Source organism: Bison bison, unplaced genomic scaffold (assembly GCF_000754665.1).
Source record: "Bison bison bison isolate TAMUID 2011002044 unplaced genomic scaffold, Bison_UMD1.0 scf7180017864239, whole genome shotgun sequence".
Taxonomy (NCBI): Eukaryota; Metazoa; Chordata; class Mammalia; order Artiodactyla; family Bovidae; genus Bison; species Bison bison.
In genome coordinates, this window is record NW_011494811.1 from 3,959,046 (window position 1) to 3,981,481 (window position 22,436).

The 22,436-nt window shown below is 47.6% G+C and overlaps 1 protein-coding gene across 2 annotated transcripts in view; it reads left to right on the top strand.

The window, feature by feature from the left end:
• ZFYVE26 (zinc finger, FYVE domain containing 26) overlaps positions 1–22,436 on the top strand; it is a 68,787-nt gene that overhangs the window by 44,014 nt on the left and 2,337 nt on the right. For both annotated transcript variants that reach the window (XM_010846707.1, XM_010846708.1), the window contains exons 28-41: positions 798–961; positions 1,985–2,121; positions 4,041–4,072; positions 4,854–4,990; positions 6,029–6,249; positions 9,959–10,106; positions 10,330–10,539; positions 11,333–11,551; positions 15,648–15,845; positions 16,755–16,954; positions 17,691–17,832; positions 18,120–18,179; positions 19,347–19,529; positions 20,254–20,298. In XM_010846707.1, the coding sequence (XP_010845009.1) occupies positions 798–961; positions 1,985–2,121; positions 4,041–4,072; positions 4,854–4,990; positions 6,029–6,249; positions 9,959–10,106; positions 10,330–10,539; positions 11,333–11,551; positions 15,648–15,845; positions 16,755–16,954; positions 17,691–17,832; positions 18,120–18,179; positions 19,347–19,529; positions 20,254–20,298 (2,096 nt within the window). The remainder of the gene's footprint in view (positions 1–797; positions 962–1,984; positions 2,122–4,040; positions 4,073–4,853; positions 4,991–6,028; positions 6,250–9,958; positions 10,107–10,329; positions 10,540–11,332; positions 11,552–15,647; positions 15,846–16,754; positions 16,955–17,690; positions 17,833–18,119; positions 18,180–19,346; positions 19,530–20,253; positions 20,299–22,436) is intronic.

Genomic DNA, 22,436 nt, shown 5'->3' on the forward strand with positions numbered 1-22,436 from the left:
CATATATAAAACAAAACCATAACATCATTCTCATACCTAAAACTAAATTAATGATTCCTTATTATTATTATAAACTATCCAGTCAATATTCAGATTTCCCCAGTAATCTCATGAGGAGTTTTTTTAGGATTGGTATTTCTAGAATAAGGATGTAAATAATGTCCACACATGGCATTTGACTAAACTCTCTCTCAATAAGAATCTCTTTTAATCAATAGGTTTCTGTACCCTCTTTTTTCCTCTACCTCTTTTTTATTTGTGAAGGAAACTGGTTCACTTGTCCCATAGAGCTTCCCACACTCTGGATTTTGTTGACTGTCACCCTGTGGTAATCTGGGTCTCCGTCCCCTATGTATCCAGTACCCTGTAGATAGATCTAGAAGCTTGATTTGATTCAGGCTCAGTGTCTTTTGGCTAGTATATTTGATAGGCGGTCTTGTGCCTTCCGTCAGGAAATGCACAATGCTCTTTTTTTCTTTAAATCACCAAGTTCAGAAACATGATGTATTTATTTATTGGGCTGTGCCAGGTCTTAGTTGTGGCATGTGGCATCCAGTTCCCTGACCAAGAACTGGACCCAGGCCCCCTGCATTGGGAGCCAAGAGTCTTAGCCACTGGCCCACCAGGGAAGTCCCACACAATGCTCTTTTGGCAATCAGCCATCGATGATCATTAATTGGAGCTGTGGTATCAGGAGGCTTTGTAAAATGGTACAATTCTAATTGTCTCCTTCGTTTGTCATTTATCAGCTTGACTGTTAATCACCTTTTACTCTGACTTCTGGCTCTGACTCCCAGGTGTCTCCACTGTACATTCCCCAAGTGTGAGGGAGAGGAACTTCCCCCCGAGTCAGTTGCCACTGGAGTTTGTGCCCCCGGCTACACCCCCTGCCAGGCACCAGTGGGTCCCAGATGAGAGTGAGAGCGTCTGCATGGTCTGCCGCAGGGAGCGCTTCACCATGGTAAGTCTTATCTGTCTCCAGCTTCACCTGTAGGAGAAATGAAAGTTCTCCTTCATGAGCCTGAATTTATAGTCACCTCCTGTCCCCAAGAGAGAGGGTATGTTCAGAAGGTCTAAGGCACTGAGTTTATCTTTGACCTGACCAGGATGTATTTTCTGAGTTCAGACAGAGGGTAGACCGCCCCTACTCTTGAGTAGCCTTAAATTCTAAATCTCTGCCTTTCTTATGAAATAAATGATAAGAGGCAGAGGTATTGCAGAAGGAGTGACCACACATCAGGAAATCTTGTTTCCAGCTCTTGTGTCTTTTGCAATAAGACAGGTGACCTGGTAATGGTTTTCTGTGCCAGAGGACTTCAGTTCTCATTCCAGCCCTACCTCTTACTTGCAATGTGACTATTAATCTTTTCATCTCAGATGCTCACTTGTAAACTGGGGGCGATGATTATTACTTGGTTCATAAACACTATAGTAACACACGTTACCACACTGAGCACAGTACCTGACTGGCATAACAGCTCAGCCCGTGGGAAAATGACGATGGTGTAGTTTCTCTGGGTTTGTTTCCTCCTCTTCTATAAAAAAGGTGTAAAATGTCTATCAACCTCTTACGATGAAATAAGGCAGTATTTGTAAAACACTTGAAAAAAGGACACTTTTTCATCATCATCAATACCTTGTAAAACTGTGTTCCTCATTGGCTGGGAAAGTCACTTCTTCCCCACTGCTTTTTATTCCGTCTTCACATGTTTCCTCCACAGACAGGTAGGGCTTGTCAGAAGCTCTTGCAAAACTGTCCATGGCTTGGGCATGTTTGCCCATCAACTGAGAGATTTTTAAACGTCAGTTTTGTGAAGGCAAGGATTAGTGTGTTCTTTCTCAACAGAGGCCCAAGCACCTGATAGTCTTAGCAAGTCACAGGTGGCTCATTCCAAGGATAAATGGATTGACAGGTTGCTCACAGGTCCGGCCATTTCACTTTCTCTTCCCTACTCCTCTTTCTCTTTCCAATGACACTCCTCAGTTCAACAGGCGTCATCACTGTCGCCGCTGTGGCCGGCTGGTGTGCAGTTCCTGCTCCACCAAGAAAATGGTAGTGGAAGGCTGCCGAGAGAACCCCACCCGCGTGTGTGACCAGTGCTACAGCTACTTCAACCAAGAGTGAGTGTCCCACGGCGGGGCCACTGCAGCTGGTGACCAGTGCCCCCTCCCCCGGGGTCCTGACATACCTACAAGTCTCATGACGGAGAGCATCTCAAATCTGAGCAGTTACAGAAGGTTTTCTTTCCACATTCACACTGAAATGCCATTAAGCCTGCGGTGTAATGGTCAACCTTGGTCGGAGAGACATCAGAGAGAGGATGTAGGGGTGCGTAGAAGCAGAGAGCAAGTGCGTGCATGATGTTCTGAGATCAGGGCCCTGGGTTCTTTGGCCTGTCCCCTAACTGAGGCCACTGATCTTTGCTTGCCAACACCCTCACCTCTTTTCCAGCCACTCTTGCTTCAGTCAGTCTCAGCTGGACTCAAAACGACACGCTCACCTACTGAATGTTGGGGCCTCACTTACATCAGCTCTCATCGACCTTATCATTCTGGCTTGTTATCCATGACTCAGAGTCCCCACACACTTTCCTACACACAGTTCACCCAGGGACAAATCTCAGAAACTGCTCACGCCACTGGCAAAACAGGTCAAGGGATTTTTGCCGGCTCAGTGTCGCTCAGTTTTTTCCACTACTTCTAGCGGCAAAAGAGGGTAAAACTAAGTGCGTGTGGGCATATGAGCCAAAGCAGCTATCCAAAAGCCAAATTACTTTGACTTCTTTGTGTTTTATGAACAGACCTAAATCGATCTCAAACGCATGTTTGTGTTTCTTTTAACATGAACTTTTTTATCATTGTTTATCATGGTGTTTACTGACCTGATAGAAAGGAAGGTGTGCCTTGCTTATACCACAGTTTCTGTGACCCTGGCATACCACTGTCTCCCTCCCAGTGGGGGTCAGGGAAATTACCCATTTATCTTTCTGCTGAGATTTGAAATGAGCAGTCAATACGGATTCTTTCACTCAGCAATCACTCAGCAGTAATCACTTTTCTCTTGAGGAGTTCCTATTTTGGTGGGAAGATAGCCAAAACACAGACCACAGAGCCCTTTGGTAAGTGTGGTATGGAGACACACCCAGCTTAGCTCAGTGATCAGGAGGGTTTCCTAGGGGTGTGGCACTTGGCCTAAGCCTCCCTAGAGGATGAAAAGTTGGTGATAAAATAAGTCAAAACAGAGTGTGCCCAAAAGTGGGAATAACACCTGCAAAGTCAGGGATAGGAGAAAATGTGGGTCCTTTGAAAAGTGTAAATAGGTAGGTCATGGGCTAAGGTTCTAGACTCAGAGGCTGGCAGCTGAGCTGGGAGGACCTAGGGAATGGCACAATGGCTTGGAGCTTGCTCTTTGGCAGCATGGGCTGGGATTGGTTGATCAGAAGGCTCCTCATGCAGGTGATAGCCTTGGGCTCTGGCCTGTGACATTGGGATTTAGTGGTTAACGGCACCAATTGAACTTGATCAAAGCCTGTGACAGTGTGAATAGGACTTTTATGGGTTGAGCAGAGGTCATGGGTGGTAGGAGATGGTCTCCAGAGGCAGCTCCATGGGGAGCTTTGTCTGCTAACCTGCAAATGTGCAATATTGTACCCCGAGGAGCTATTAAAGAATTTTAAGCAGAAGCATAGCATAATGCATTTTTTGAAAGCTTGCTATAGCTACAAAGTAGAGAATAGATTGGCAGAATCAAGGAGACCATTTGAGAAGCTACTGCAGAGGCAATAGCATTGAGTGATGAGGGCTGTCTCTGAGACAGGGATGAGGAGAGAGATGAGGATATTTAAAGAGGTATTCAGGAGATGGAATGGACAAGAAATGGTAAGTGGTTGGCTGTGACAGGTGAGAGAGAGAGAAGAGTTTTGGATGAGTCCCTGATAATTTCAGTGCAGTAATAGTAAATGTCAGTGCTGTATACCAAGGTCAAGGAGGAGGAGGAATTCGGTTTTCACAGGCATTTCCTTTTCTTTCTCTGTTTCCAGTGTACCAGAGGAGAATCCAGGACAAGCAGAAGGTAAGGCTGACTCACATGCCCTATGACTTCTTTTTTTTTGACCATGCTGCCAGGTTTGCAAGAGCTTAGTTTCCCAACCAGGAGTTGAACCTGAGCCCTTGGAGGTGAAAGCACAGAGTCCTAACCACTGGACCGCCAGGGAGCTCCCTCCTTGTGACTTTTCCTTTCTGTGCTCAAGTTAGCCATTCCTTCAGCATATCTGCTGCAACTGACACCCTCAGTGGCAACTCAGTCCAGTAGGCTGACCAAAGAAAATTCTTGGCATTTCTATCAGGCTGTTTCCCTTAAGATTTGTCATCATATTAACTTATCACACTGGCCCATTAGCTTCCAGCATCGAGAATGCCAGTAGCCAAAGAATTGGGTCCTTAACTTTTAGTAGCTTATTTTTCTTGTTTCCCCCTAGGTTCCCCTTGACCACCATCCTGCCTCCCAATGCTCCCTCCCTCCCCTTGGTAATCACCGTTGGTAGTTTGGGCAGGTTGGTTTAGAGCAGCCAGTGGCTCAGCCCTCCGCTGGGGAAGCATGTACCTTTCAGGGCTTCTCACATGAAGCAACAGGGTTTTGTGGCAAATATTGCAACACTCATCCCAGGTCTGTGCCTGGGGAAGAAAGTTTGAGGTACCCAAGGTGATCTCCTGAAGGAAATACAAGGGACCAAAAGGAAAGAAAGAGCCCTAAGATAGCAGGCAGGGATCTGCCAACAGCTCACGCTGCCCACTGGCTGGACTAACTGGGCTGCTGCCAATGAATGACACATGGATGGTATTTGTCTTCTCAGCCCCAGACAGCTCCAAGAGTGAAAGCCCTCCGTATTCAGCTGTGGTGAGAGTCCCCAAAGCAGCAGAGGTGGAATGGATTTTGGATCTGAACGAGGAGGAAAATGAGCTGGTGCGGAGTGAATTTTACTATGAGCAGGTAATAGCGATAAAATGGATAGTCATTTGAGTTTCTTTATAATGTGTAGTCTGGAGAAGGAAATAGCAGCCCACTCCAGTATTCTTGCCTGGAGAATCCCCATGGACAGAGGAGACTGGCGGGCTACAGTCCACAGAGTCGCCAAGAGTCAAACACGACTGATCAGCTGAAAACACGTACACACGTGATGTATAGTCACATAGCAGGAAACGCAGAGCTGGGCAAACACAGGCTGGTCTTCACTTGCTCACAGTGTAATCACATGGGAGCTAAGGCAAGGAAACCAGTTAAAAGCACAAAATGAGGAACAGCTTGAGAAATACACAGGAGAAAATCAGGAAAGCCTTCGTGGCATTTAAGATGAGCTTGGGAAGTGTGGTAGGAGTTTGACAAGCAGAAGTTTGGGTGTCATGAGGGGAGTGAGGATAGGGTAAGGACAAAGATTTCCAAACTAGAACATCCAAGCAAAGACTCGGTGTCCAAAATAGTTGGGGAATTAGAAGTGGTTTAATTTGGAGGAAACATGGGGTGTTAATAGAGGTAAGGTTGAAATGGGCTACGTATGTGTAGGGCCTTACACTCTGCAGTGAGATATATGTACTTGGTAGACATGAGGGGCCATGGAATGTGCTTTAAGAATATTAATTTTAGCCGCACTGTGTCCAGTGGCTTGAAGCAGAGACCTCTCCAGGTAGCTAAATAAGCAAGTCAACTGTTGTCCAAACCAGCATCAAAGAGTACCTGAACTCCTAGTGAACTGGAAAAGAAGGGCCCCTCCGGACATTCCCAAGCAGTAGGTGACACGTGGACACAGCTGCCTTCTTCCCAGTCAGGTGACAAAGCCTAGCAGCCAGAGTATGACTTAGAACTTCCAAAATAGGTTTAGTTCCACTTCTGCTCTGTGGGAGTTTGGCTTCTTCCACCTGAGCTTTTCAAGCTTCCTGAAATGGGTAGAGTTCCTGCCTCCCCATCTACCTTTGAAGACCGACCTGGCCCCTGAACCCACGGTGTGCCTCTCTCCTCTTCCGCTCGGGCCAGGCCCCCAGCGCCTCCCTGTGCATTGCCATCCTGAATCTGCACGAGGACAGCGTGGCCTGTGGCCACCAGCTGATCGAGCACTGCTGCAGGCTGTCCCAGGGGCTCACCAACCCCGAGGTGGATGCGGGGCTGCTCACGGACATCATGAAGCAGCTGCTCTTCAGCGCCAAGATGATGTTCGTCAAGGCAGGCCAGAGCCAGGACCTGGCGCTTTGTGACAGGTAAGCGGAAGTGAGTCCCTCTTCTTTCACCTGGTGATCATGAGATGCAAGTTCGATCCCTGGGTTGAACTCCCCCTGGAGAAGGAAGTGGCAGCCCACTCCAGTATTCTGGCCTGGCAGGCTATAGTCCATGGGATCGCCAAAGAGTCAGACCCAACTTAGCGACTAAACAACATGTTTATCCAGCTTCTTTTTCTGATCCCACTGTGAGTTTTCACCTCCCCATCCTCTGACAAGACGTGCTGAACTGTTTTGCATCCCGTCTGACGTTGGCAAAATGCCATCACCAGACCACAAGCCGTCCTCCTCACCCTCCCGAGACAGTTCTTCCCTTTCCCTGAGGGGTCCTCAAGGAAGGTTCTCTAGCTATACCCGGTCTGAAAGAAAGATTGGCTAATTTGTAATTAAAATTAATTTAGGGGAACATCTTTAGTCCCTGTGGAACTTTCCGGCTTTTAAAGAAAATGTGTTCTGGGACTTCCTGGCTGTACAGTGGTTAAGAATCCAATCTTCCACCACAGAGGTTGCAGATTTGATTCCTGCTTGGAGAACTAAGATCCTGCATGCTGCTCAGTGCAACCAAAAATTAAAAAAAAAAAAAAGACAAGGAAATGTATCCTTAGCCTTAACCAAAACTCTACCTAGTCTTGATCAAATTGAGAGTGTGGCCTCAGGGAGCTGTGGATGACAGATCTTTGAAGCACACTGTGGACTGGTCTGTCCCTGCATCCCAGGGAGAAACGTGAGTCATAAAATAGAAGTCTCTGTGGAAAGGGGAGGATTCTGCCCCAGGCCCCTGCACAACCTGCTCTGCCTCTGTTAACCTGACATTGAAAACTCCCAATTTCCAGCTTACCCACCCAAATGTGTGACTCATGTTGTATGTTCCCAGCACTCAGCCCTACCCAGATTTCAGAGCAGAGAGCATAATTTTCTTTGACATGTCAGGGCTTCAGGCACTTGCCCAGAGTACCAGCCTGCACACTCACCAGATCACAGAGAATACAGTGACACTCAGCTTCACCACTTCCTAGAGCTCTGTAACTTTAGATGACTCTGGGCCTCAGTTTCCTCCTCTGGAAAATGGGGATAATAATGATATTTATTCTATATGGCTGTTATAAGGATAAAGTGTGAGTACTATAACCATATAAAGGGCTAAGAACTGGGCCTGTGTACTCCAAAAATGTCAGTTTTATTCATATTAACAAACACCCGAAGGTTGAGAAAGGCAGAAAGAAGTGGGACAGAAAGTAGAAGGAAATATGTAGGAGTTAATTTTACTCCTTGATCAAGAGACAAAGGTTTCTATATCATTTTTCAAGTTGACAAAAAAAGAGGAATATGTTAAATACAGTTTTTTAAATAACCATGTAAAGAACCAAAACTATACCAATTTATCAGAAATGGGGGAGAAGAGAAGGAAAGAACAGAAACCATCCCATATAGCAAAAGGCAGAGTTAATGGCAAAAATCTTGAGATGTCTGAATATTTCTCAAATATCGGAAATGTAAATGAAATACAGTCTTATTAAGAGAAAAAAGATACTCAGATTGTAGGGAGGCAGAACAAATTTAATAGTAAGTCCTAAACTTCCTTCAAAATCCAGTACAGATGGAGGCAATATCCACTTTGGACTAAGCAAGCAGAAATTAAGGAGGGCCTTGCTTCAGGAGGATTCTCATCCACACCCAGGTGTCTTGGGCTTGCTGGACCCGTAACAGCAGTGGTTTCAAATTGCACATTCTTTCCGCCCAACCCTGGAGTCCTCACATTAGCTGCATTTGTACCCAGTTGCTGACAACAGTAGATTCATCTCTCGGGTATTGAGAACTCCTGGTTTGCAGAGTATTTTTCCACTGTTTTAAATACCTTCTTCCAGTACACAAATTGTTGTTGTTCAGTTGCTAAGCTATGTCCAACTTTTTGCAACCCCATGGACTGCAGCACGCCAGACTTCCCTGTCCTTCACTGTCTCCCGGAGTTTGCTCAGACTCCTGTCCATTGAGTCGGTGATGCCATCCAACCATCTCATCTTCTGTCATCCCCTTCTCCTCCTGCCCTCGGTCTTTCCCAGTACCAGGGTCTTTTCCAGTGAGTCGGCGCTTTGCATCAGGTGGCCAAAGTATTGGAGCTTCAGCTTCAGTATCAGTCTTTCCAATGACTATTGATTTCCTTTAGGATTGACTGGTTTAATCTCCTTGCAGTCCAAGGGACGCTCAAGAGTCTATAGACAAATAATGTTTAAAGACAGAAGCTCAAACCACCTATTACACGTATCTAGTCGGAGAAGGCATGGCGACCCACTCCAGTCTCTTGCCTGGAAAATCCCATGGGTGGAGGAGCCTGGTAGGCTGCAGTCCATGGGGTCGCTAAGAGTCGGACACGACTGAGCAACTTCACTTTCACTCTTCACTTTCATGCATTGGAGAAGGAAATGGCAACCCACTCCAGTGTTCTTGGCTGGAGAATCCCAGGGACGGAGAAGCCTGGTGGGCTGCCGTCTATGGGGTCACACAGAGTCAGACACAACTGCAGTGACTTAGCAGCAGCAGCAGCAGTACATGATAATACCAAACTTGCTTTTACACACTGTAACGTCCCCTGCCCTACCCCGACTCGTTGAGACTCACTCATGTGCTGAATCCCTTTCCAGGGAAATCAGTGGACAAGTCAGGATCCATGGAAGGGTTTTGATAGAATCTGATGCAAGAGTCAAGAACCTTGAGTGTAGGCCTGTCTCAGGTAGGACCACACAGAATGATCCCAGACAGCTTTCTGGAGTCTGTCTTTAAAAGGTTTTTGCAATCACCAGATATTCGGAGTAAGATCAGAGGCAGCAGTCCTAGTAACAGTATCCATCCTTGACCCAGATAGAGGATGTCAAGTCCAGGGCACGAGAATCCAAAAGGCCAGGAGGCCCCTGCCCAGCAGCACTCCAGAGGATGGTAGTGCTGTGACCTCCATACTGACTGGAGGTGCAGACCCCTGATACAGTCTGTATGCGCTCTCCCAAATAGGCTTCCAGAGAACCAAAAAGCAATGGGTAGCCTGTGAGCTCCTAACCTTCAATGTAAAGGCCTTGCCTCAAATAGACCTGAGTGTTCCAGAACGTCCCTACTCCACGTATTGATAGCTAACATTTAATGAGTTCCTGAAAGCTTCCTTGGGGGGGCTTCCCTGGTGGCACAGATGGTAAAGAATCTGCCTGCAGTGCAGGAGACCTGGGTTCGATCCCTGGGTTGGGAAGATCCCTTGGAGAAGGAAATAGCAACCCACTCCAGTATTCTTGCCTGGAGAATTCCATGGACAGAAACCTGGCAGGCTACAGTCCATAGGGTCACAAAGAGCTGGACACCACTGATCGACTAACACTACATCTACTGCAATCTACTGCAAAGCTCCAGATACCATCCTAAGTCTTTTCCTTCAGTTATTTCATTTTATCCTTAAAACTCCCTGTTATACCCATTTCACAGATGAGTAGATTGAGGCAGAGAAAGGTTAGCTAACTTGCCTAAGATCATAGAGCCACCAAGAGATAAAGTTGAGAATCAGAAAGTCTGACTCCAGCACCTATTCGCCCATGTACCTCCCAATTCTCATGATCCCATTTCACATTAAAAATGAAATAGGGAACCTTGAAGCAGCACTGTTCCTGGGAGGACCTTGGGGAGCCTCACTGCCATGCTCTTTTCCTCCTGGTAGCTACATCAGCAAGGTCGATGTGCTGAATATTTTAGTTGCTGCTGCCTATCGCCACGTGCCATCTCTGGATCAGATCTTGCAACCGGCTGCGGTAACCAGGCTCAGGAACCAGCTCTTGGAAGCTGAGTACTACCAACTGGGTGTTGAGGTGAGGCACAGAGCTGCTGTCTGCCCCAGTGAGTTACTTCCTCCTCTTTTCCTTGGCCATGGAGAGTGTCTAGGGCATGACAGTTTGCCAGTGTGGGAGTCATGGCAGGTGGGGTGGGGTGGAGTAGGGGAGATGATTGACAACCAGGGGATAGTGTCAGTCTTTGGGACCCTCAGGCCTGGCTGCAAGTCCTCTTCCCTAAAAGGAGCGGTTTTTCCTCCAGGTCTCCACAAAGACTGGCCTTGATCCCACCGGGGCATGGCATGCTTGGGGCATGGCCTGCCTCAAAGCTGGGAACCTCACTGCTGCACGGGAGAAGTTCAGCCGCTGCCTGAAGCCCCCTTTCGACCTCAATCAGCTGAGTCATGGCTCAAGACTGGTACAGGAGGTGGTTGAGTACCTGGAGTCCACAGCGAGGCCACTCCTATCTGTGGTAAGAGCGCAGCAGGCACAGGCTGGGCTCAGGGGAACAGCGAGGCCCCAGAGCAGTAACGGCCTGGGAAGAAGATCAGCTTCCGTCCCAATGACAGTGCAGCCCTGGCCCAGAGCTGTCCAGTTTGGATTTCCTTCTTTCCAGTGTATGTGGTTCCTTTTCCAAGAAAGTCGCCTAGTCATGTCCTACACTTCATGACCCATGGACCTGCTGCATGCCAGGCTTCCCTGTCCCTCACCATCTATGTGATTAGAAAAGTCATAAACAGTCAAATTTCCAACAACAAAAAGAATTATTTTAAAGACATGAAAATCACATATAATCCCATATCCAGACTTAAGCCGTATTTGGATTTTGGCGACTTTTCTTCGTTATGTTTCTGAATTAAATTGCTGCTGTACAGTATATAGGGTTCCACAGGTGGTGCCAGTGGTAAAGAACCTGCCTGCCAATGCAGGAGATGCGGGTTCAGCCCCTGGGTCAGGAAGATCCCCTGGAGGAGGGCATGGCAAGCCACTCCAGTATTCTTGCCTACAGAATCCCCCACGGACAGAGGAATCTGGCGGGCTACAGTCCGTAGGGTCACAAAGAGTCAGACACGACCGAAGTGACTTAGCACAGCATGGCATACGGTTTATAATGTGTAGAATTTTATATCCTGCCTGTTTTCTACCCTTAACACTATACAAGAGAGCATTTTTCCATATTGTTAAGTGTTTTTTGAAAGCAGCGTTTCCAGAGGCTGCTGAGAACTCTCTGGGTCCCTTGTTCCCTCTCTGTCCTCTCTTGGCAGCAAGATGATGACTTCTTGGCCACCTTGAAAGAGCTGGAAGCAACCCTCCGGACCCAGAGCCTCTCTCTGGAAGTGATTCCTGAAGGGAAGATCCTGAACAACACCTACTACCAAGAATGCCTCTTCTACCTGCACAGCTACAGTACCCACCTGGCCATCATCAGCTTCTACGTGAGGCACAGCTGCCTGCGGGAGGCCCTGCTGCACCTGCTGCACACGGTGGGACCCCAGACACCTCGCACGCAGTGCCTGCCTTGCCCCCCTGGCTTGGCCTGCCCAGCTTCCGGGAGCAATAACCCCCCTTAACGCTAGCCCAGGGTTCAACTGTAGGATCATCTCAGGCAGAGTCAAGTCCAAATGGCAAATTCTAGGGATTTCCCTGGCGGTCCAGTGGTTGGGACTCTGCACTTTCACTGCCGAGGACCCAGGTTCAATCCTTGTTCAGGGAACTAGGATCCTGTGAGTTGTGTGGCGCGACCAAAAAAAAAAAAACCACAAATGGCAAATTCTCTCTACACAAATCATGTTTGGACGAGCATGTAAAAGTCTTAACCTGGATCCCAGATTGCCCTTGTCACTGGCAATGACACACTTCATCCCTTCTCCCAGAACATACAGCAGAACTAAATAATAGCTGAGAATGTGGGCTCTGGAACAAGATGTTTGGTATGCGTGGTGTGACCTTGGGCAAATTGCTTAACTTCTCTCTGTTTCCACACACTTCCCACCTGCCCTGAACTATGTCCTGCTGCTAACCCAACTGTGCATCCACTCTGAGTTGTCATCACAAAGCCCAGGAGGCACCCTAAGACACAGATCCTAAGTTTGGCCCCAAGCATCTTACGGGAGGAGAGAGTATGCTCTCCTTTCTTCCTCTGATGTCTTCTGCTCTCCTCTCACAGGAGGCAAAGGTGAAGTGTGTGATTTCCTTGGAGCTATTGTTAAGCCAAGTCAAAACTCCATTTCACCATGACTCTTTGACCTTCTCTTTTTTTATCTGAATGTCCCATGAAGTTTTTCTGAGGGAAAAACTGATTCATAGCAAATTTCATATAAAATTAAAGAAACTTGAGTTTTACTTTAGTTTTAGTCTGCTGCCCTCATCCAAAATGGTAGCCAATGAAAGTTTACAAATAGACATACCTTCTCGAATATCTCCAAGTGAGTCAGCAGTACAGAGTCCTGGTAACCCCACCCTTACAGGGTGTTGGAGACGCAGGTTTGATCCCTGGGTCAGGAAGATCCCCTGGAGGAGGAGATGGCAACCCAATCCAGTTTTCTTGCCTGAAAAATCCCATGGACAGAGGAGCCTGGCAGTTTACAGTCCATGGGGTCGCAAAGAGTCGGACATGAATGAGCACACACACACAGGACACAAAAGGGAGATGTTTTCACTCCTGCCTTAGCTACTGTGTCTTAACCGGGTGTCAAGAATATTGTAAAAGTTATGTTATTTGGTCTTCAATTGCTAATTGTTTGTTCAGTTTCCAAATGAGTTTTGAGATAAAGCTGCTTTACCTCACCCAGTTCTGTTTCTTCTGATGACCAGTCCAGAGAGTTAAGCTGCTTACCTACTTATCTTGGTAAAAACTGATGACAGCTTTGCCCCTGCTTCTTCTTTCTGTCTCCTGTAATCACAACTACCCTTGAAGTGGACTATCTTACCTTCTCAAGCAGGTGGAGAACAACAGAAAAAAAAAAACATTGTGAAAACTACAACTGAATGCCTAGAGCATGGAAGATGCTCATTCCCTGCCTTTCATCCCTGAGAGAGCTTTCTAAAACATAGTACATGTTATTTATGGTATTCATAATTCATGTGATTCCTCTCTCTAAAAGGCCTTCGGTGGATCCCCATAGCTCTAAGATGAAGTCCACGTTCTTTAGCATGAATGCAGAACACAATAGGATCAGGTCCTCTTATTTCTCCAGTTTACTTTCACCACAAGTCCTATCTATGATCTGTATTCCAGACTTGCCAGATTGCTTAAATTTTCCTAATAGTACCATGCCCTTTCTTAGCTCCAGGAATCTGCATTGCTGTTTCCCCTCCCTAGGATGCCCTGCCCCTCCTTGTTTTCTTGGAGAACTCCTGTTTGTCCTTCTAGACCCTCTCTGTTGAGCATTCACCTCTTCCTATATACCACCTCTGTGCCTAGAACCTAGGTTTCTTATTGCTTTTATCCCAGTGGATTGCAGCTATTTCTTTACAACTGTGTCTTCCCATCTGGACCGAGAAGGCCCTTACTTCCCTTACCTGCTGTCTTCAGCCACCTGTCCTAATGCCAGTGAATGAGTGGATGAAATGAAAGTTCTTAAGGGGTTGCTCTTCTGAGATATTGTACCTTTCCAGTGCAGCTGATCTCCCTACTTCTTAAAGTGTGTCCTACAACTTTTAGGTTAGGTCTGAGTGTTCAGGAAGAGCCAAAATTGGGAAAGAAGCCACTCGCCCACTGTGGATGTTCTAAAGCCCAGATCCTCTCCACTTCTAAACAGCTTGTGCCCAGTGCTTCAAGGCCAGCATGGTTGTACTGCCATGAGTTTATAGCTGTCCTTCACTTCTCATCACTTACTCATCTAAAGTCTAAATGGCCAAATGATTTTCTTTTCTATGACTATGCAATGAGGGGGTATGATTCAGGGTCTCTGAACCACAGATGAGCTTCAGAATTGAGTAGATTAGGGAGTGTGTACACTTTCCTGATAAGATCCATGATATTTATCATTTATTCATTCACCCAAAAAATAGTTATTAAATGGCCAAGGACTATTCTGGGCACCAGAAGTACAACAGTGAAGAAAAAAAAAGGCAAACCAAAAAAAAATCTACTTTTATAAAACTTACATTATACTAGGGAGAGAGACAATAAACAAGATAAAATATATAGTGTAGGTGACAAGTAATAAGAATAAAGTAGAGGAGAGGGAAGAGGCGAATTGTACAATTGTAGACAGGATGTTTGGACAGGTGACATCTGAGTGAAGGCTTAAAGTAGGTGGGGAATGAACCATGTAGACTGTGGAAGAAGCACAGTCCAGGTGGATGGAGTCACAAGGGCAAAGCCAGGGTGGCTTAAGCAGAGTGAGCTGGGGAAAGGGTGGTAGCAGGTAAGGTCAGAAACCTAATAGGGCCCAGATCATATAGGGCCTTGCAGACATTATGAGGACTTGAGCTTTGTGCTGCATGAGAAGGAAAACCTTTGGAAGATTTTGAGCAGAGAAATAATGTGATCTAACTTATGTTTTTAACCAAATCACTTGGGTTGATTGACGTTAGTCAAAAAAGAGGCAGGAGGTAGAAGAGGAAGACCAGGGAGAAGGCCATTGGGATCATTCAGGCAAGTGGTGCCCATGACATGGACCAGGGTGGTACATGAGGTGGTGAGAAGTGGTCAATTACATATAGATTCTGTGTATATTTGAGGCGGAGCCAATAGAATTTGGTAATGACTTCTATGTTACAAGGTAAGAAGAAGATGGTGAAGGCTTTTGGCCTGAACAAATAGAAGAATAAAATTGCCATCTGAGAAAGGGAAGACCACAGAAAGAGCAGAGTGAGGAGAAACAATCAGGAGTGCAGTTTTATATCAGTATGTATTCTCTAGATACCCAAGAGGACTTTTTGGGTCGGCAATTGAATATAATTTAGATATACAGTTCTGGAGTTCAGGAAGAATAAACAGGCTAGAAATAGAGATTTAGACATAATCAGCAAATAGCTAGATTTAAAGCCCTGAGACTTATAAAATCAAAAGAGTGACTAAAAGAAAAGAGAAGAGGATCCTCCTAAGCCCTGGGGAGCTTAGGAGGAATCAACAAAAGAGGTAGAGAAGGACTAGCCAGAGAAATAAAATGAAAACCTGGCAGGGATAGTATCCTGGGAGCCAAATAAAGACAGTTTTTCAAGGAGCAAACCACCAGCTATCAGCAGCTATTGACAGGATAGGTGGGAAATAAGGACTAAGAATTTTAGATTTCACAAAGTAGAGGTCTTCGGTGACCTAAGGGGCAGTTGCAGTGGTGTTGTAGGTATAAAGGCTGGATGAGAGTGAGTTCAAGAGACAATCACAGGAGAGGAATTAGAGACAGGGGGTGTAGATAACTCCGTCAAGGAGCTCTTCTGTACAGAGAAGGAGAGAAGCAGTCCCTGGAGTGGGATTCTCAAAGGGATCCATCTGTGATGCACAAAAAAGGTTAAGTAGCATCCCTATATGAGAATGCGGAGGGTTGTGAGTGGAAGGAAACTCAGAATGGATCCTAAGCAGTGCCAGAACCAGGCTCAAGACTTCTGCCTTGTTGCTTTGCCCTGCTCCAGGAGAGTCCCCCAGAAGTCTTCATAGAAGGCATTTTCCAGCCAAGCTATAAAAGTGGGAAGCTACATGATTTAGAAAACCTCCTAGAATCTATTGACTCATCCTTGGAAAGCTGGGGAAAATACTTGATTGCCGCCTGCCAGCATTTACAGAAGAAGAACTACTACCACATCCTGTATGAGCTGCAGCAGTTTATGAAGGTAACAACAGCCCCATCCTGCCTGCTACCTCTGTCCCTGCAGCCTTGCCATGTGGTGGGTCTGCGCAGGATAAGGGAACAAGACTGTCACTTGATCCCTAGCCTTGCTCCTTGACTCAGCAACAAGAAATCCATGTTGCTCTGAGGCATTCTTATGTAATATCAGGATTTCCATTCTCATCCCAAAGAGGCAAACTTTAATCTTGTCAGTAATGGCATTCTTCAGAATTCAGGAAATATAAAGATTAAAAAGGAGAGGGATATGGTAGTTTCTAGATAAACATGGGGTGTGAATGCAGAATTCATAAGGAAGGGTAGAGAAGTATTTGTAGAGAACATGCACGAAAGGAGAGGGATCATGTTTCTTCCAGTCTGTGAGGGTGGCCAATACTAAGTCACAGAGACATTGAATGATTCAAAGCCAGAGTGAAAGTGATGGCAAGTCTCATGGAGTATCCTAAGTCTCCTTTTTAAAGATCTCTTTTGTGGTGGAATAATGTCCTACCCAAGAGTCTGGCCAGCTGTTTCCCCCATGGCTCAGCAGGTAAGGAATCCTCCTGCAATGCAGGAGACACCAGACATGCAGGTTTGATCCCTGGGTCAGGAAGATCCCCTGGAGGAGGAAATGGCAACCCACTCCAGTGTTCTTGCCTGGAGAATCCCATGGATGGAGGAGCCTGGCGGGCTACAGTCCATGGGATCACAGAGTCAGACACGACTGAGCACACGCATAGCCCACAAGGCTGCAGAAACAAGAACCCAGCCAGTCGGTTGACTTTTGGATCTCTTGGGCCTCTGAGGGAAGGGGTGCTGGCAACCAGACATCCTGGGTGGAATTCAGATCAGAATTCTCCCTGCATCCCCAGCCTCCAAGCCTCCTTTGACCCGAACATTCATTTTCCTCTTCCAGGACCATGTGCGGGCCGCCATGACCTGTATCCGGTTCTTCACTCACAAAGCAAAGACATACACGGAGCTGGGAGAGAAGCTCTCCTGGCTGCTGAAAGCCAAGGACCACCTGAAGATCTACCTCCAAGAAACCTCCCGGCGTAGCGGAAGGAAGAAAACCACCTTCTTCCGAAAGAAGATGACGGCATCTGATGTGTCAAGGTAGCTCGGGGTTCAGGGAACAGTTGGGGCAGTGCAGAAGGGCTGGAACCGGGAGGACTGTTGGTGATGAAGCCGCCCTCGCCCATCTCTGAAATCATGGGAAACAAACATATATACCTGATAGGAGTCATTCACGGATGATCGTGTCTGGTGTTAAGTCTCAAAAGTCTCCAGAGGAGCTTGGAGGAAAGGAGAGTGGGGGAGGGGCAGGGATTAGGCTCACCCGTGACAATCAGGCTAAACCCCTACCCCCTCCAAGAGGCAAAAGAAGTCCTGGGTGACCCTTCATCTCAATCTTACGTCAAAGCACTCTCCTTCCTTGAGGTGCATCAGGCACACTGGCTCCTCGGCGCCCCGAGTCCTTCCCTCCTCACAGCCTTTATGCCGAAACATAGCATCTGAAGTGAATGCTCGCTGTCACTGTTTTTTCCTTCACAGTCCCAATCGCTAGGTGCCTTGGTGTGTTTATTCCCTCCCCAGCTCTCCTCTAGCCTCTGGGGCCAGGATTCACATCTGTCTCAACCTCTGTTGTTAGCAGCATACCGTGCTCTGTAAACACTCGTCACCCCTTTTTGTCCTGTCGTAACTTCTCAGAGGGCCTTTTGGATCTCTTCCCTCCGCACCCTTTCTCTTGCCCTTTTCATTGCCATCCTGTTATGACTTCTCAGTCCCCCCTGGTCCTAGTTACCCCCGAGTTCTCTCCTGAGGCCAGACTGTGTGTCACCTGTCCCCACAGACACATGAACACCCTTCAGCTGCAGATGGAAGTGACCAGGTTCTTGCATCGCTGCGAAAGTGCCGGGACCTCCCAAGTCACCACCTCGCCTCTGCCAACCCTGTTTGGAAATAACCACATGAAAATGGATGTTGCCTGCAAGGTATGCCTGATGTCGCAGGCCCCCGACAGGCTGTTAAATGCTCATCACGCTTGGAATCGTCTGGTCTTTCAGTCGTTTGTCTGACGGCCGCCTCCCCGATGGAGTGTGAGCCCCAGAAGGCTGTGGCTTGAGTCCATTTTGATGACTCTCGTACCCCTCATGCCTGTGCCCGGTAGAGTCTTCCCGGATATTTGTTGAATAAACGAATGAACGAGGGCCTTGTTCTTAACTGAGGGGCTGCTCCAGTCATTATTGTTTCTGTAAGCATGTTTCCCTCTCCTTTTCAGGTCATGCTAGGAGGGAAAAATGTAGAAGATGGTTTTGGAATCGCATTCCGTGTTCTGCAGGTATGACCGGATTACTCAGGATTATTCGAGCAGGGATCAGCACATGAGCACAGTTCTGTGAGAGATTATTCCTCAGAAAATTTTTATCCCGAGAAAAGTAGATTTATACTACATCAAGGATGAAAGCAACGAGGTGGCTGTTACAAAACTGGGTCAAGTTCGAGACCGAAGGCCACTTTGACAAAAGCCAAGCAACTGGTGACAAGTTCATCAAAACGTCAGATAAATACTTGAAACCAGGTCTACAACAGTTCACCACAGCTCTCCTCCCTGCAGGGGAGCATGGCTGGAGGAGGTGCTGGTTGGGGGAGAGGTCCTATTCAGTGGGAGGGGTCCCCTGGCAACAAGAGCCGCCCCTCCATCCTTCATCTGCCCACGAGCCAGCTCGAGGCATACATTTTTTGTTGCTTGTGATAAGAGGACCCAGGTACAGCTGTGGCACTGGAGCAGGATGGAGCAGGGAGCTAAGACCGTGAGAAGCCAGACCACCCCTACTCCACAGTGACACAGAGGCACCCAGAGGCCCCTCGCTCTCCAGGCAGGCAGGGTGTTAATTAACACTGTGCTCATCTCAAGGATCAAAGACAGCAAGCAATCCAATCTGACAGATCTCTTTTTTTCCCACCCATTTTCAGTGTTGGACAAAGCTCTCCATACACAGATACCCCCGTGGGCAGGCAGAGTGACAGCTCCTATCAGACCCCAAGGCAACAAAGTATTTATCCAGTAGTTTCTAGATCATCCACCCTTTGGGGAATTGGTCTGTCTCCTAACACCACAGCCTCTCTTCACAGAGCACCTGGTGTCCCAGGCAGCCAGTATCAGCCCCCAGCATCCATTTTCCAAGAGAAGGTTGACTCTTTAGAGGGAGAATGAGCTGGTCTCGGGCATTTGATTAGAATATCTTCAGGCAGTGATGCGGCAGCAAGGGAGATGAACCAGCGTAGATCTCAAAGTCCCAGTTTTCATGCTTGCTTCCCAAACGTCTGCCAGACTCCAAAAGAGGAACTTTCTGCTGGTTGTCTGCTTATGTATGTTTCTACTGGGACTGCAGTCAATTTGGCGTGTCTGCCCCAAGCCCGTTTGGAGCTCTGTGAATGTCACCGTCCTTCCCCCAGCTGTGGAGTCCCTGCCTCCCTACCCTTGTCATCCTGTGTTCTGTTCCAGGACTTCCAGCTGGATGCCGCCGCTACCTACTGCAAGGCCGCCCGGCAGCTGGTGGAGAGGGAGAAGTTCGGTGAGATCCGACAGCTGCTCAAGTGCGTCAGCGAGTCGGGCATGGCGGCCCAAAGCGACAGGGACACCGTCCTCCTCAACTGCGTGGAAGCGTTCAGGAGGATTCCCCCCCAGGTACGCCCACCCCAGACCTCGGCTCCTGCATCTGTTTCAGTGTCTTCACATCCCCGTCTTTATTTTTCTCTTCCCCATCATGTACCCAAAACTCTACAAGATCCCTCTGTCTTTCTGACCCCTCTATAATAATGGCCTTACGCTAATCAACCCTTCCCTGGAAAGAAAATTCATGGTACGTATCCAGAAACCGCCCCCTAAGCATCCCGTTGTCTGATGTTATTGACACCTGGAAGTGTCTGCGGACAGACGGAGTTGAGTTTCTCCCAGGGATTGTAGACGAGGTCAGTGTGGGCCTGCAGGTGGCATGTCACCTGCAAAGCTGTCCCCTGATGGCTTTGTGGGATGAACAGACACATCATTCATGAAAGCCAAGGAAAAGCTTTTGATCTGATGTTGATTCTCAGATTCCCAAGCTTAGTGTTATCATTAGATTTCCTCTGTTGCTCTGATAGCAGGAGTTGAGGTGTTTTTTTTTTTTTATTTTGGCCACACCACAAGGCTATCAGGATCTCATTTCCCCAACCAGGGACTGAACCTGGGCTCTCGGCAGTGAAAGCACCGAGTCCTAACCACTGGACCACCAGGATTTCCCAGGAGTTGAGTTTATAAGGAAGGGTCAGGCGGGCATCCCCAACCAGAGTCAGAAGGGCTGGGCTGAGACGGAGTTGAGCCCCGGCTCCCATGCTCCGTCTCACAACTGCTGTGTCTCTGTCCCGCACAGGAGCTGGAGGGCCTGATCCAGGCAATACACAGTGACGACAACAAGGTGAGCAGAGTTGTCTCCTCACCCAGTAATGCTCGGGAACAGCCCTTTGGAGTTGCCTTGTCACCTTCACCCCTCACTTGCTACGACAGTTCCATTCAACCCCTATCTCGCCCTCTTTATTATCAGAGGTGGGGCCGGGACCCAGATAAGGGCGTAGAAGGGAGGGAACATGTAGAGAACATGAGAAAGAACCCTGACCACATGAGCCTTGGCCCTCTCTCTTCTGTACCCCCAAGACACACAGGCCTTTCCACTCTCCCCATTTTCCATGGAGGTTTTCTCTCCCATCCCTAGGAAATCCTCACTTGCAGCTTGTCTCACTGAATAAGGTTCTCAGAGTGAACAGGCATCTCTTTATCCTAAAGGAGCGAGGGTACCCTCTATGGTAGGGAAAAAATCCAGCCAGCCCTTTGACCAACAATGCCTGTTAGTGCCTTGGTCTCCAGAACAGGCCTTTCCCCTGAGGCCCGTGCCTGCTTCCTGTTGCATAGGAAATGGATAGACTAAAAGTATTCCCAGCTGCTCCAGTTTGTGGCTCACCATAGACTCAATCCACCTGCCATTCAGGGGAAGGCCTGCAGGCCAGGAGAGGCATGAGAAAACCCAGTCAGCCTGCCCTGGCCACTAGCAGCGGAATCCTCCGGCAGCTGAGTGCCTCGTGAAGAAAACTCATGTTAGCAAACAACTTCTTATACACTACCACGTTGCTGCCCCCCATGGCGGTATTGCTGTTTCCTGAACTGAATTTCCAGGGCATGTTTCATTCGAGGGTTTAGGGAGGATCTGTTCTTAACATTTCTTCATCTAATTCTGCAAGATCCTGATGCGATCCTATGAAAAGAATGGAATTCTGACATCCCGAAATGTGAAAAATTCCTTTTCTAGAATCAGACTGAGAACCTGACAGCCAGGCCTGATACCCAGGCTTCTTGATTCTCAGATTGTGTGTGGCTCTTTTCTAAGCCTTCAGGGACCTCCTGCTCAGTAGGACAGAGCCTTTGTCCCTGGAAAAGATGGACCCTGGAATCTCTACCGTCATTGTTAACTTATTCAGGTTTTTTCTTCTGTTAGTCGCTGTTCTAACACACAAGATCTAAGGCCACAAGATCTTGCCGTAAAAGAGCTTCATTCAGTTTTTATTCCAGACTTTCTGGAAAAATGCCCTTCTCTAGGTAGGGAGTTTTGCCTGTCGACTTGGTGATATTCTGTTCAATGCACACTGGTGCCAAGTGGAGCTGAAGGCCTGGGTGAGAGCGAACACCCCAGAGCAGTGGGTGGATTAACCAGACCGGAGCTCAGAACGTGCCAGCCATCTTGCAGCTGTCGATTATCTGTAACTGAGCTTAGAAAAGGAAGACTTTAGTGACTGAAGTAAGAAAAGAAGGTAGAGCTTTGAAACATGAAGAGAGGAGTCCTCTCCAACCACCAGGAGGACTGTCATGGCAAAAGGCAGCTGCTGGCCTAGAGGTCTGAGGCAGCTCACCAGGACCTTGCCATTTGCTAGCCTGGAGCCCTGGCTAACCAGGGAGGTGCTGGTGGGGTCAGGGCAGGGAAGGAAGGGGCTCTCATCTCCCTCACGCTAGGAACTCATGAGATGGAGTGTGTCCAGAATGCAGGAAACTAGACTGTCTCTGATGCAAACAGCAAGTAAGGTCAATCTGGGGCCACCCCTTAATTAGACTTTTTTCTAATTGTGTATCTGTGTTTCTTTTCCCAAGCTTCCTGGTAGAAGATTTTTAACTAAGCAGGTCGAAGAAAAATAGAGAAAGGGGCCCTATGGGCCCATTGTAGAGGGCAGGTGTGATGACTCATTCATTCATTCATTCATTCACTTCATGCACATTCATGGAACACCCACATGCCCTGTGCTTGGCTCCAGGAATGGTTAGAAAAAGCAGACACTTTTCCTGCCCTCCTAGTCAGGGAGACAGACATCAATCAAATAATCACCCAAATAACCACAAAAACCAGTTTGTCAGCAGTGAGGCCCGGAGAAAGCTGGAGAGCCCAGGAGAGTGAGGAGGGCCTTGAAGGGAGTAGATAGAGGCCAGGCTCTGCCTGCCTGCCTTCTGCTTTTTAAAATTCATGTCTTATTTATAATAACTTTTACACTGTACAGTAATACAGTATAATAGCTG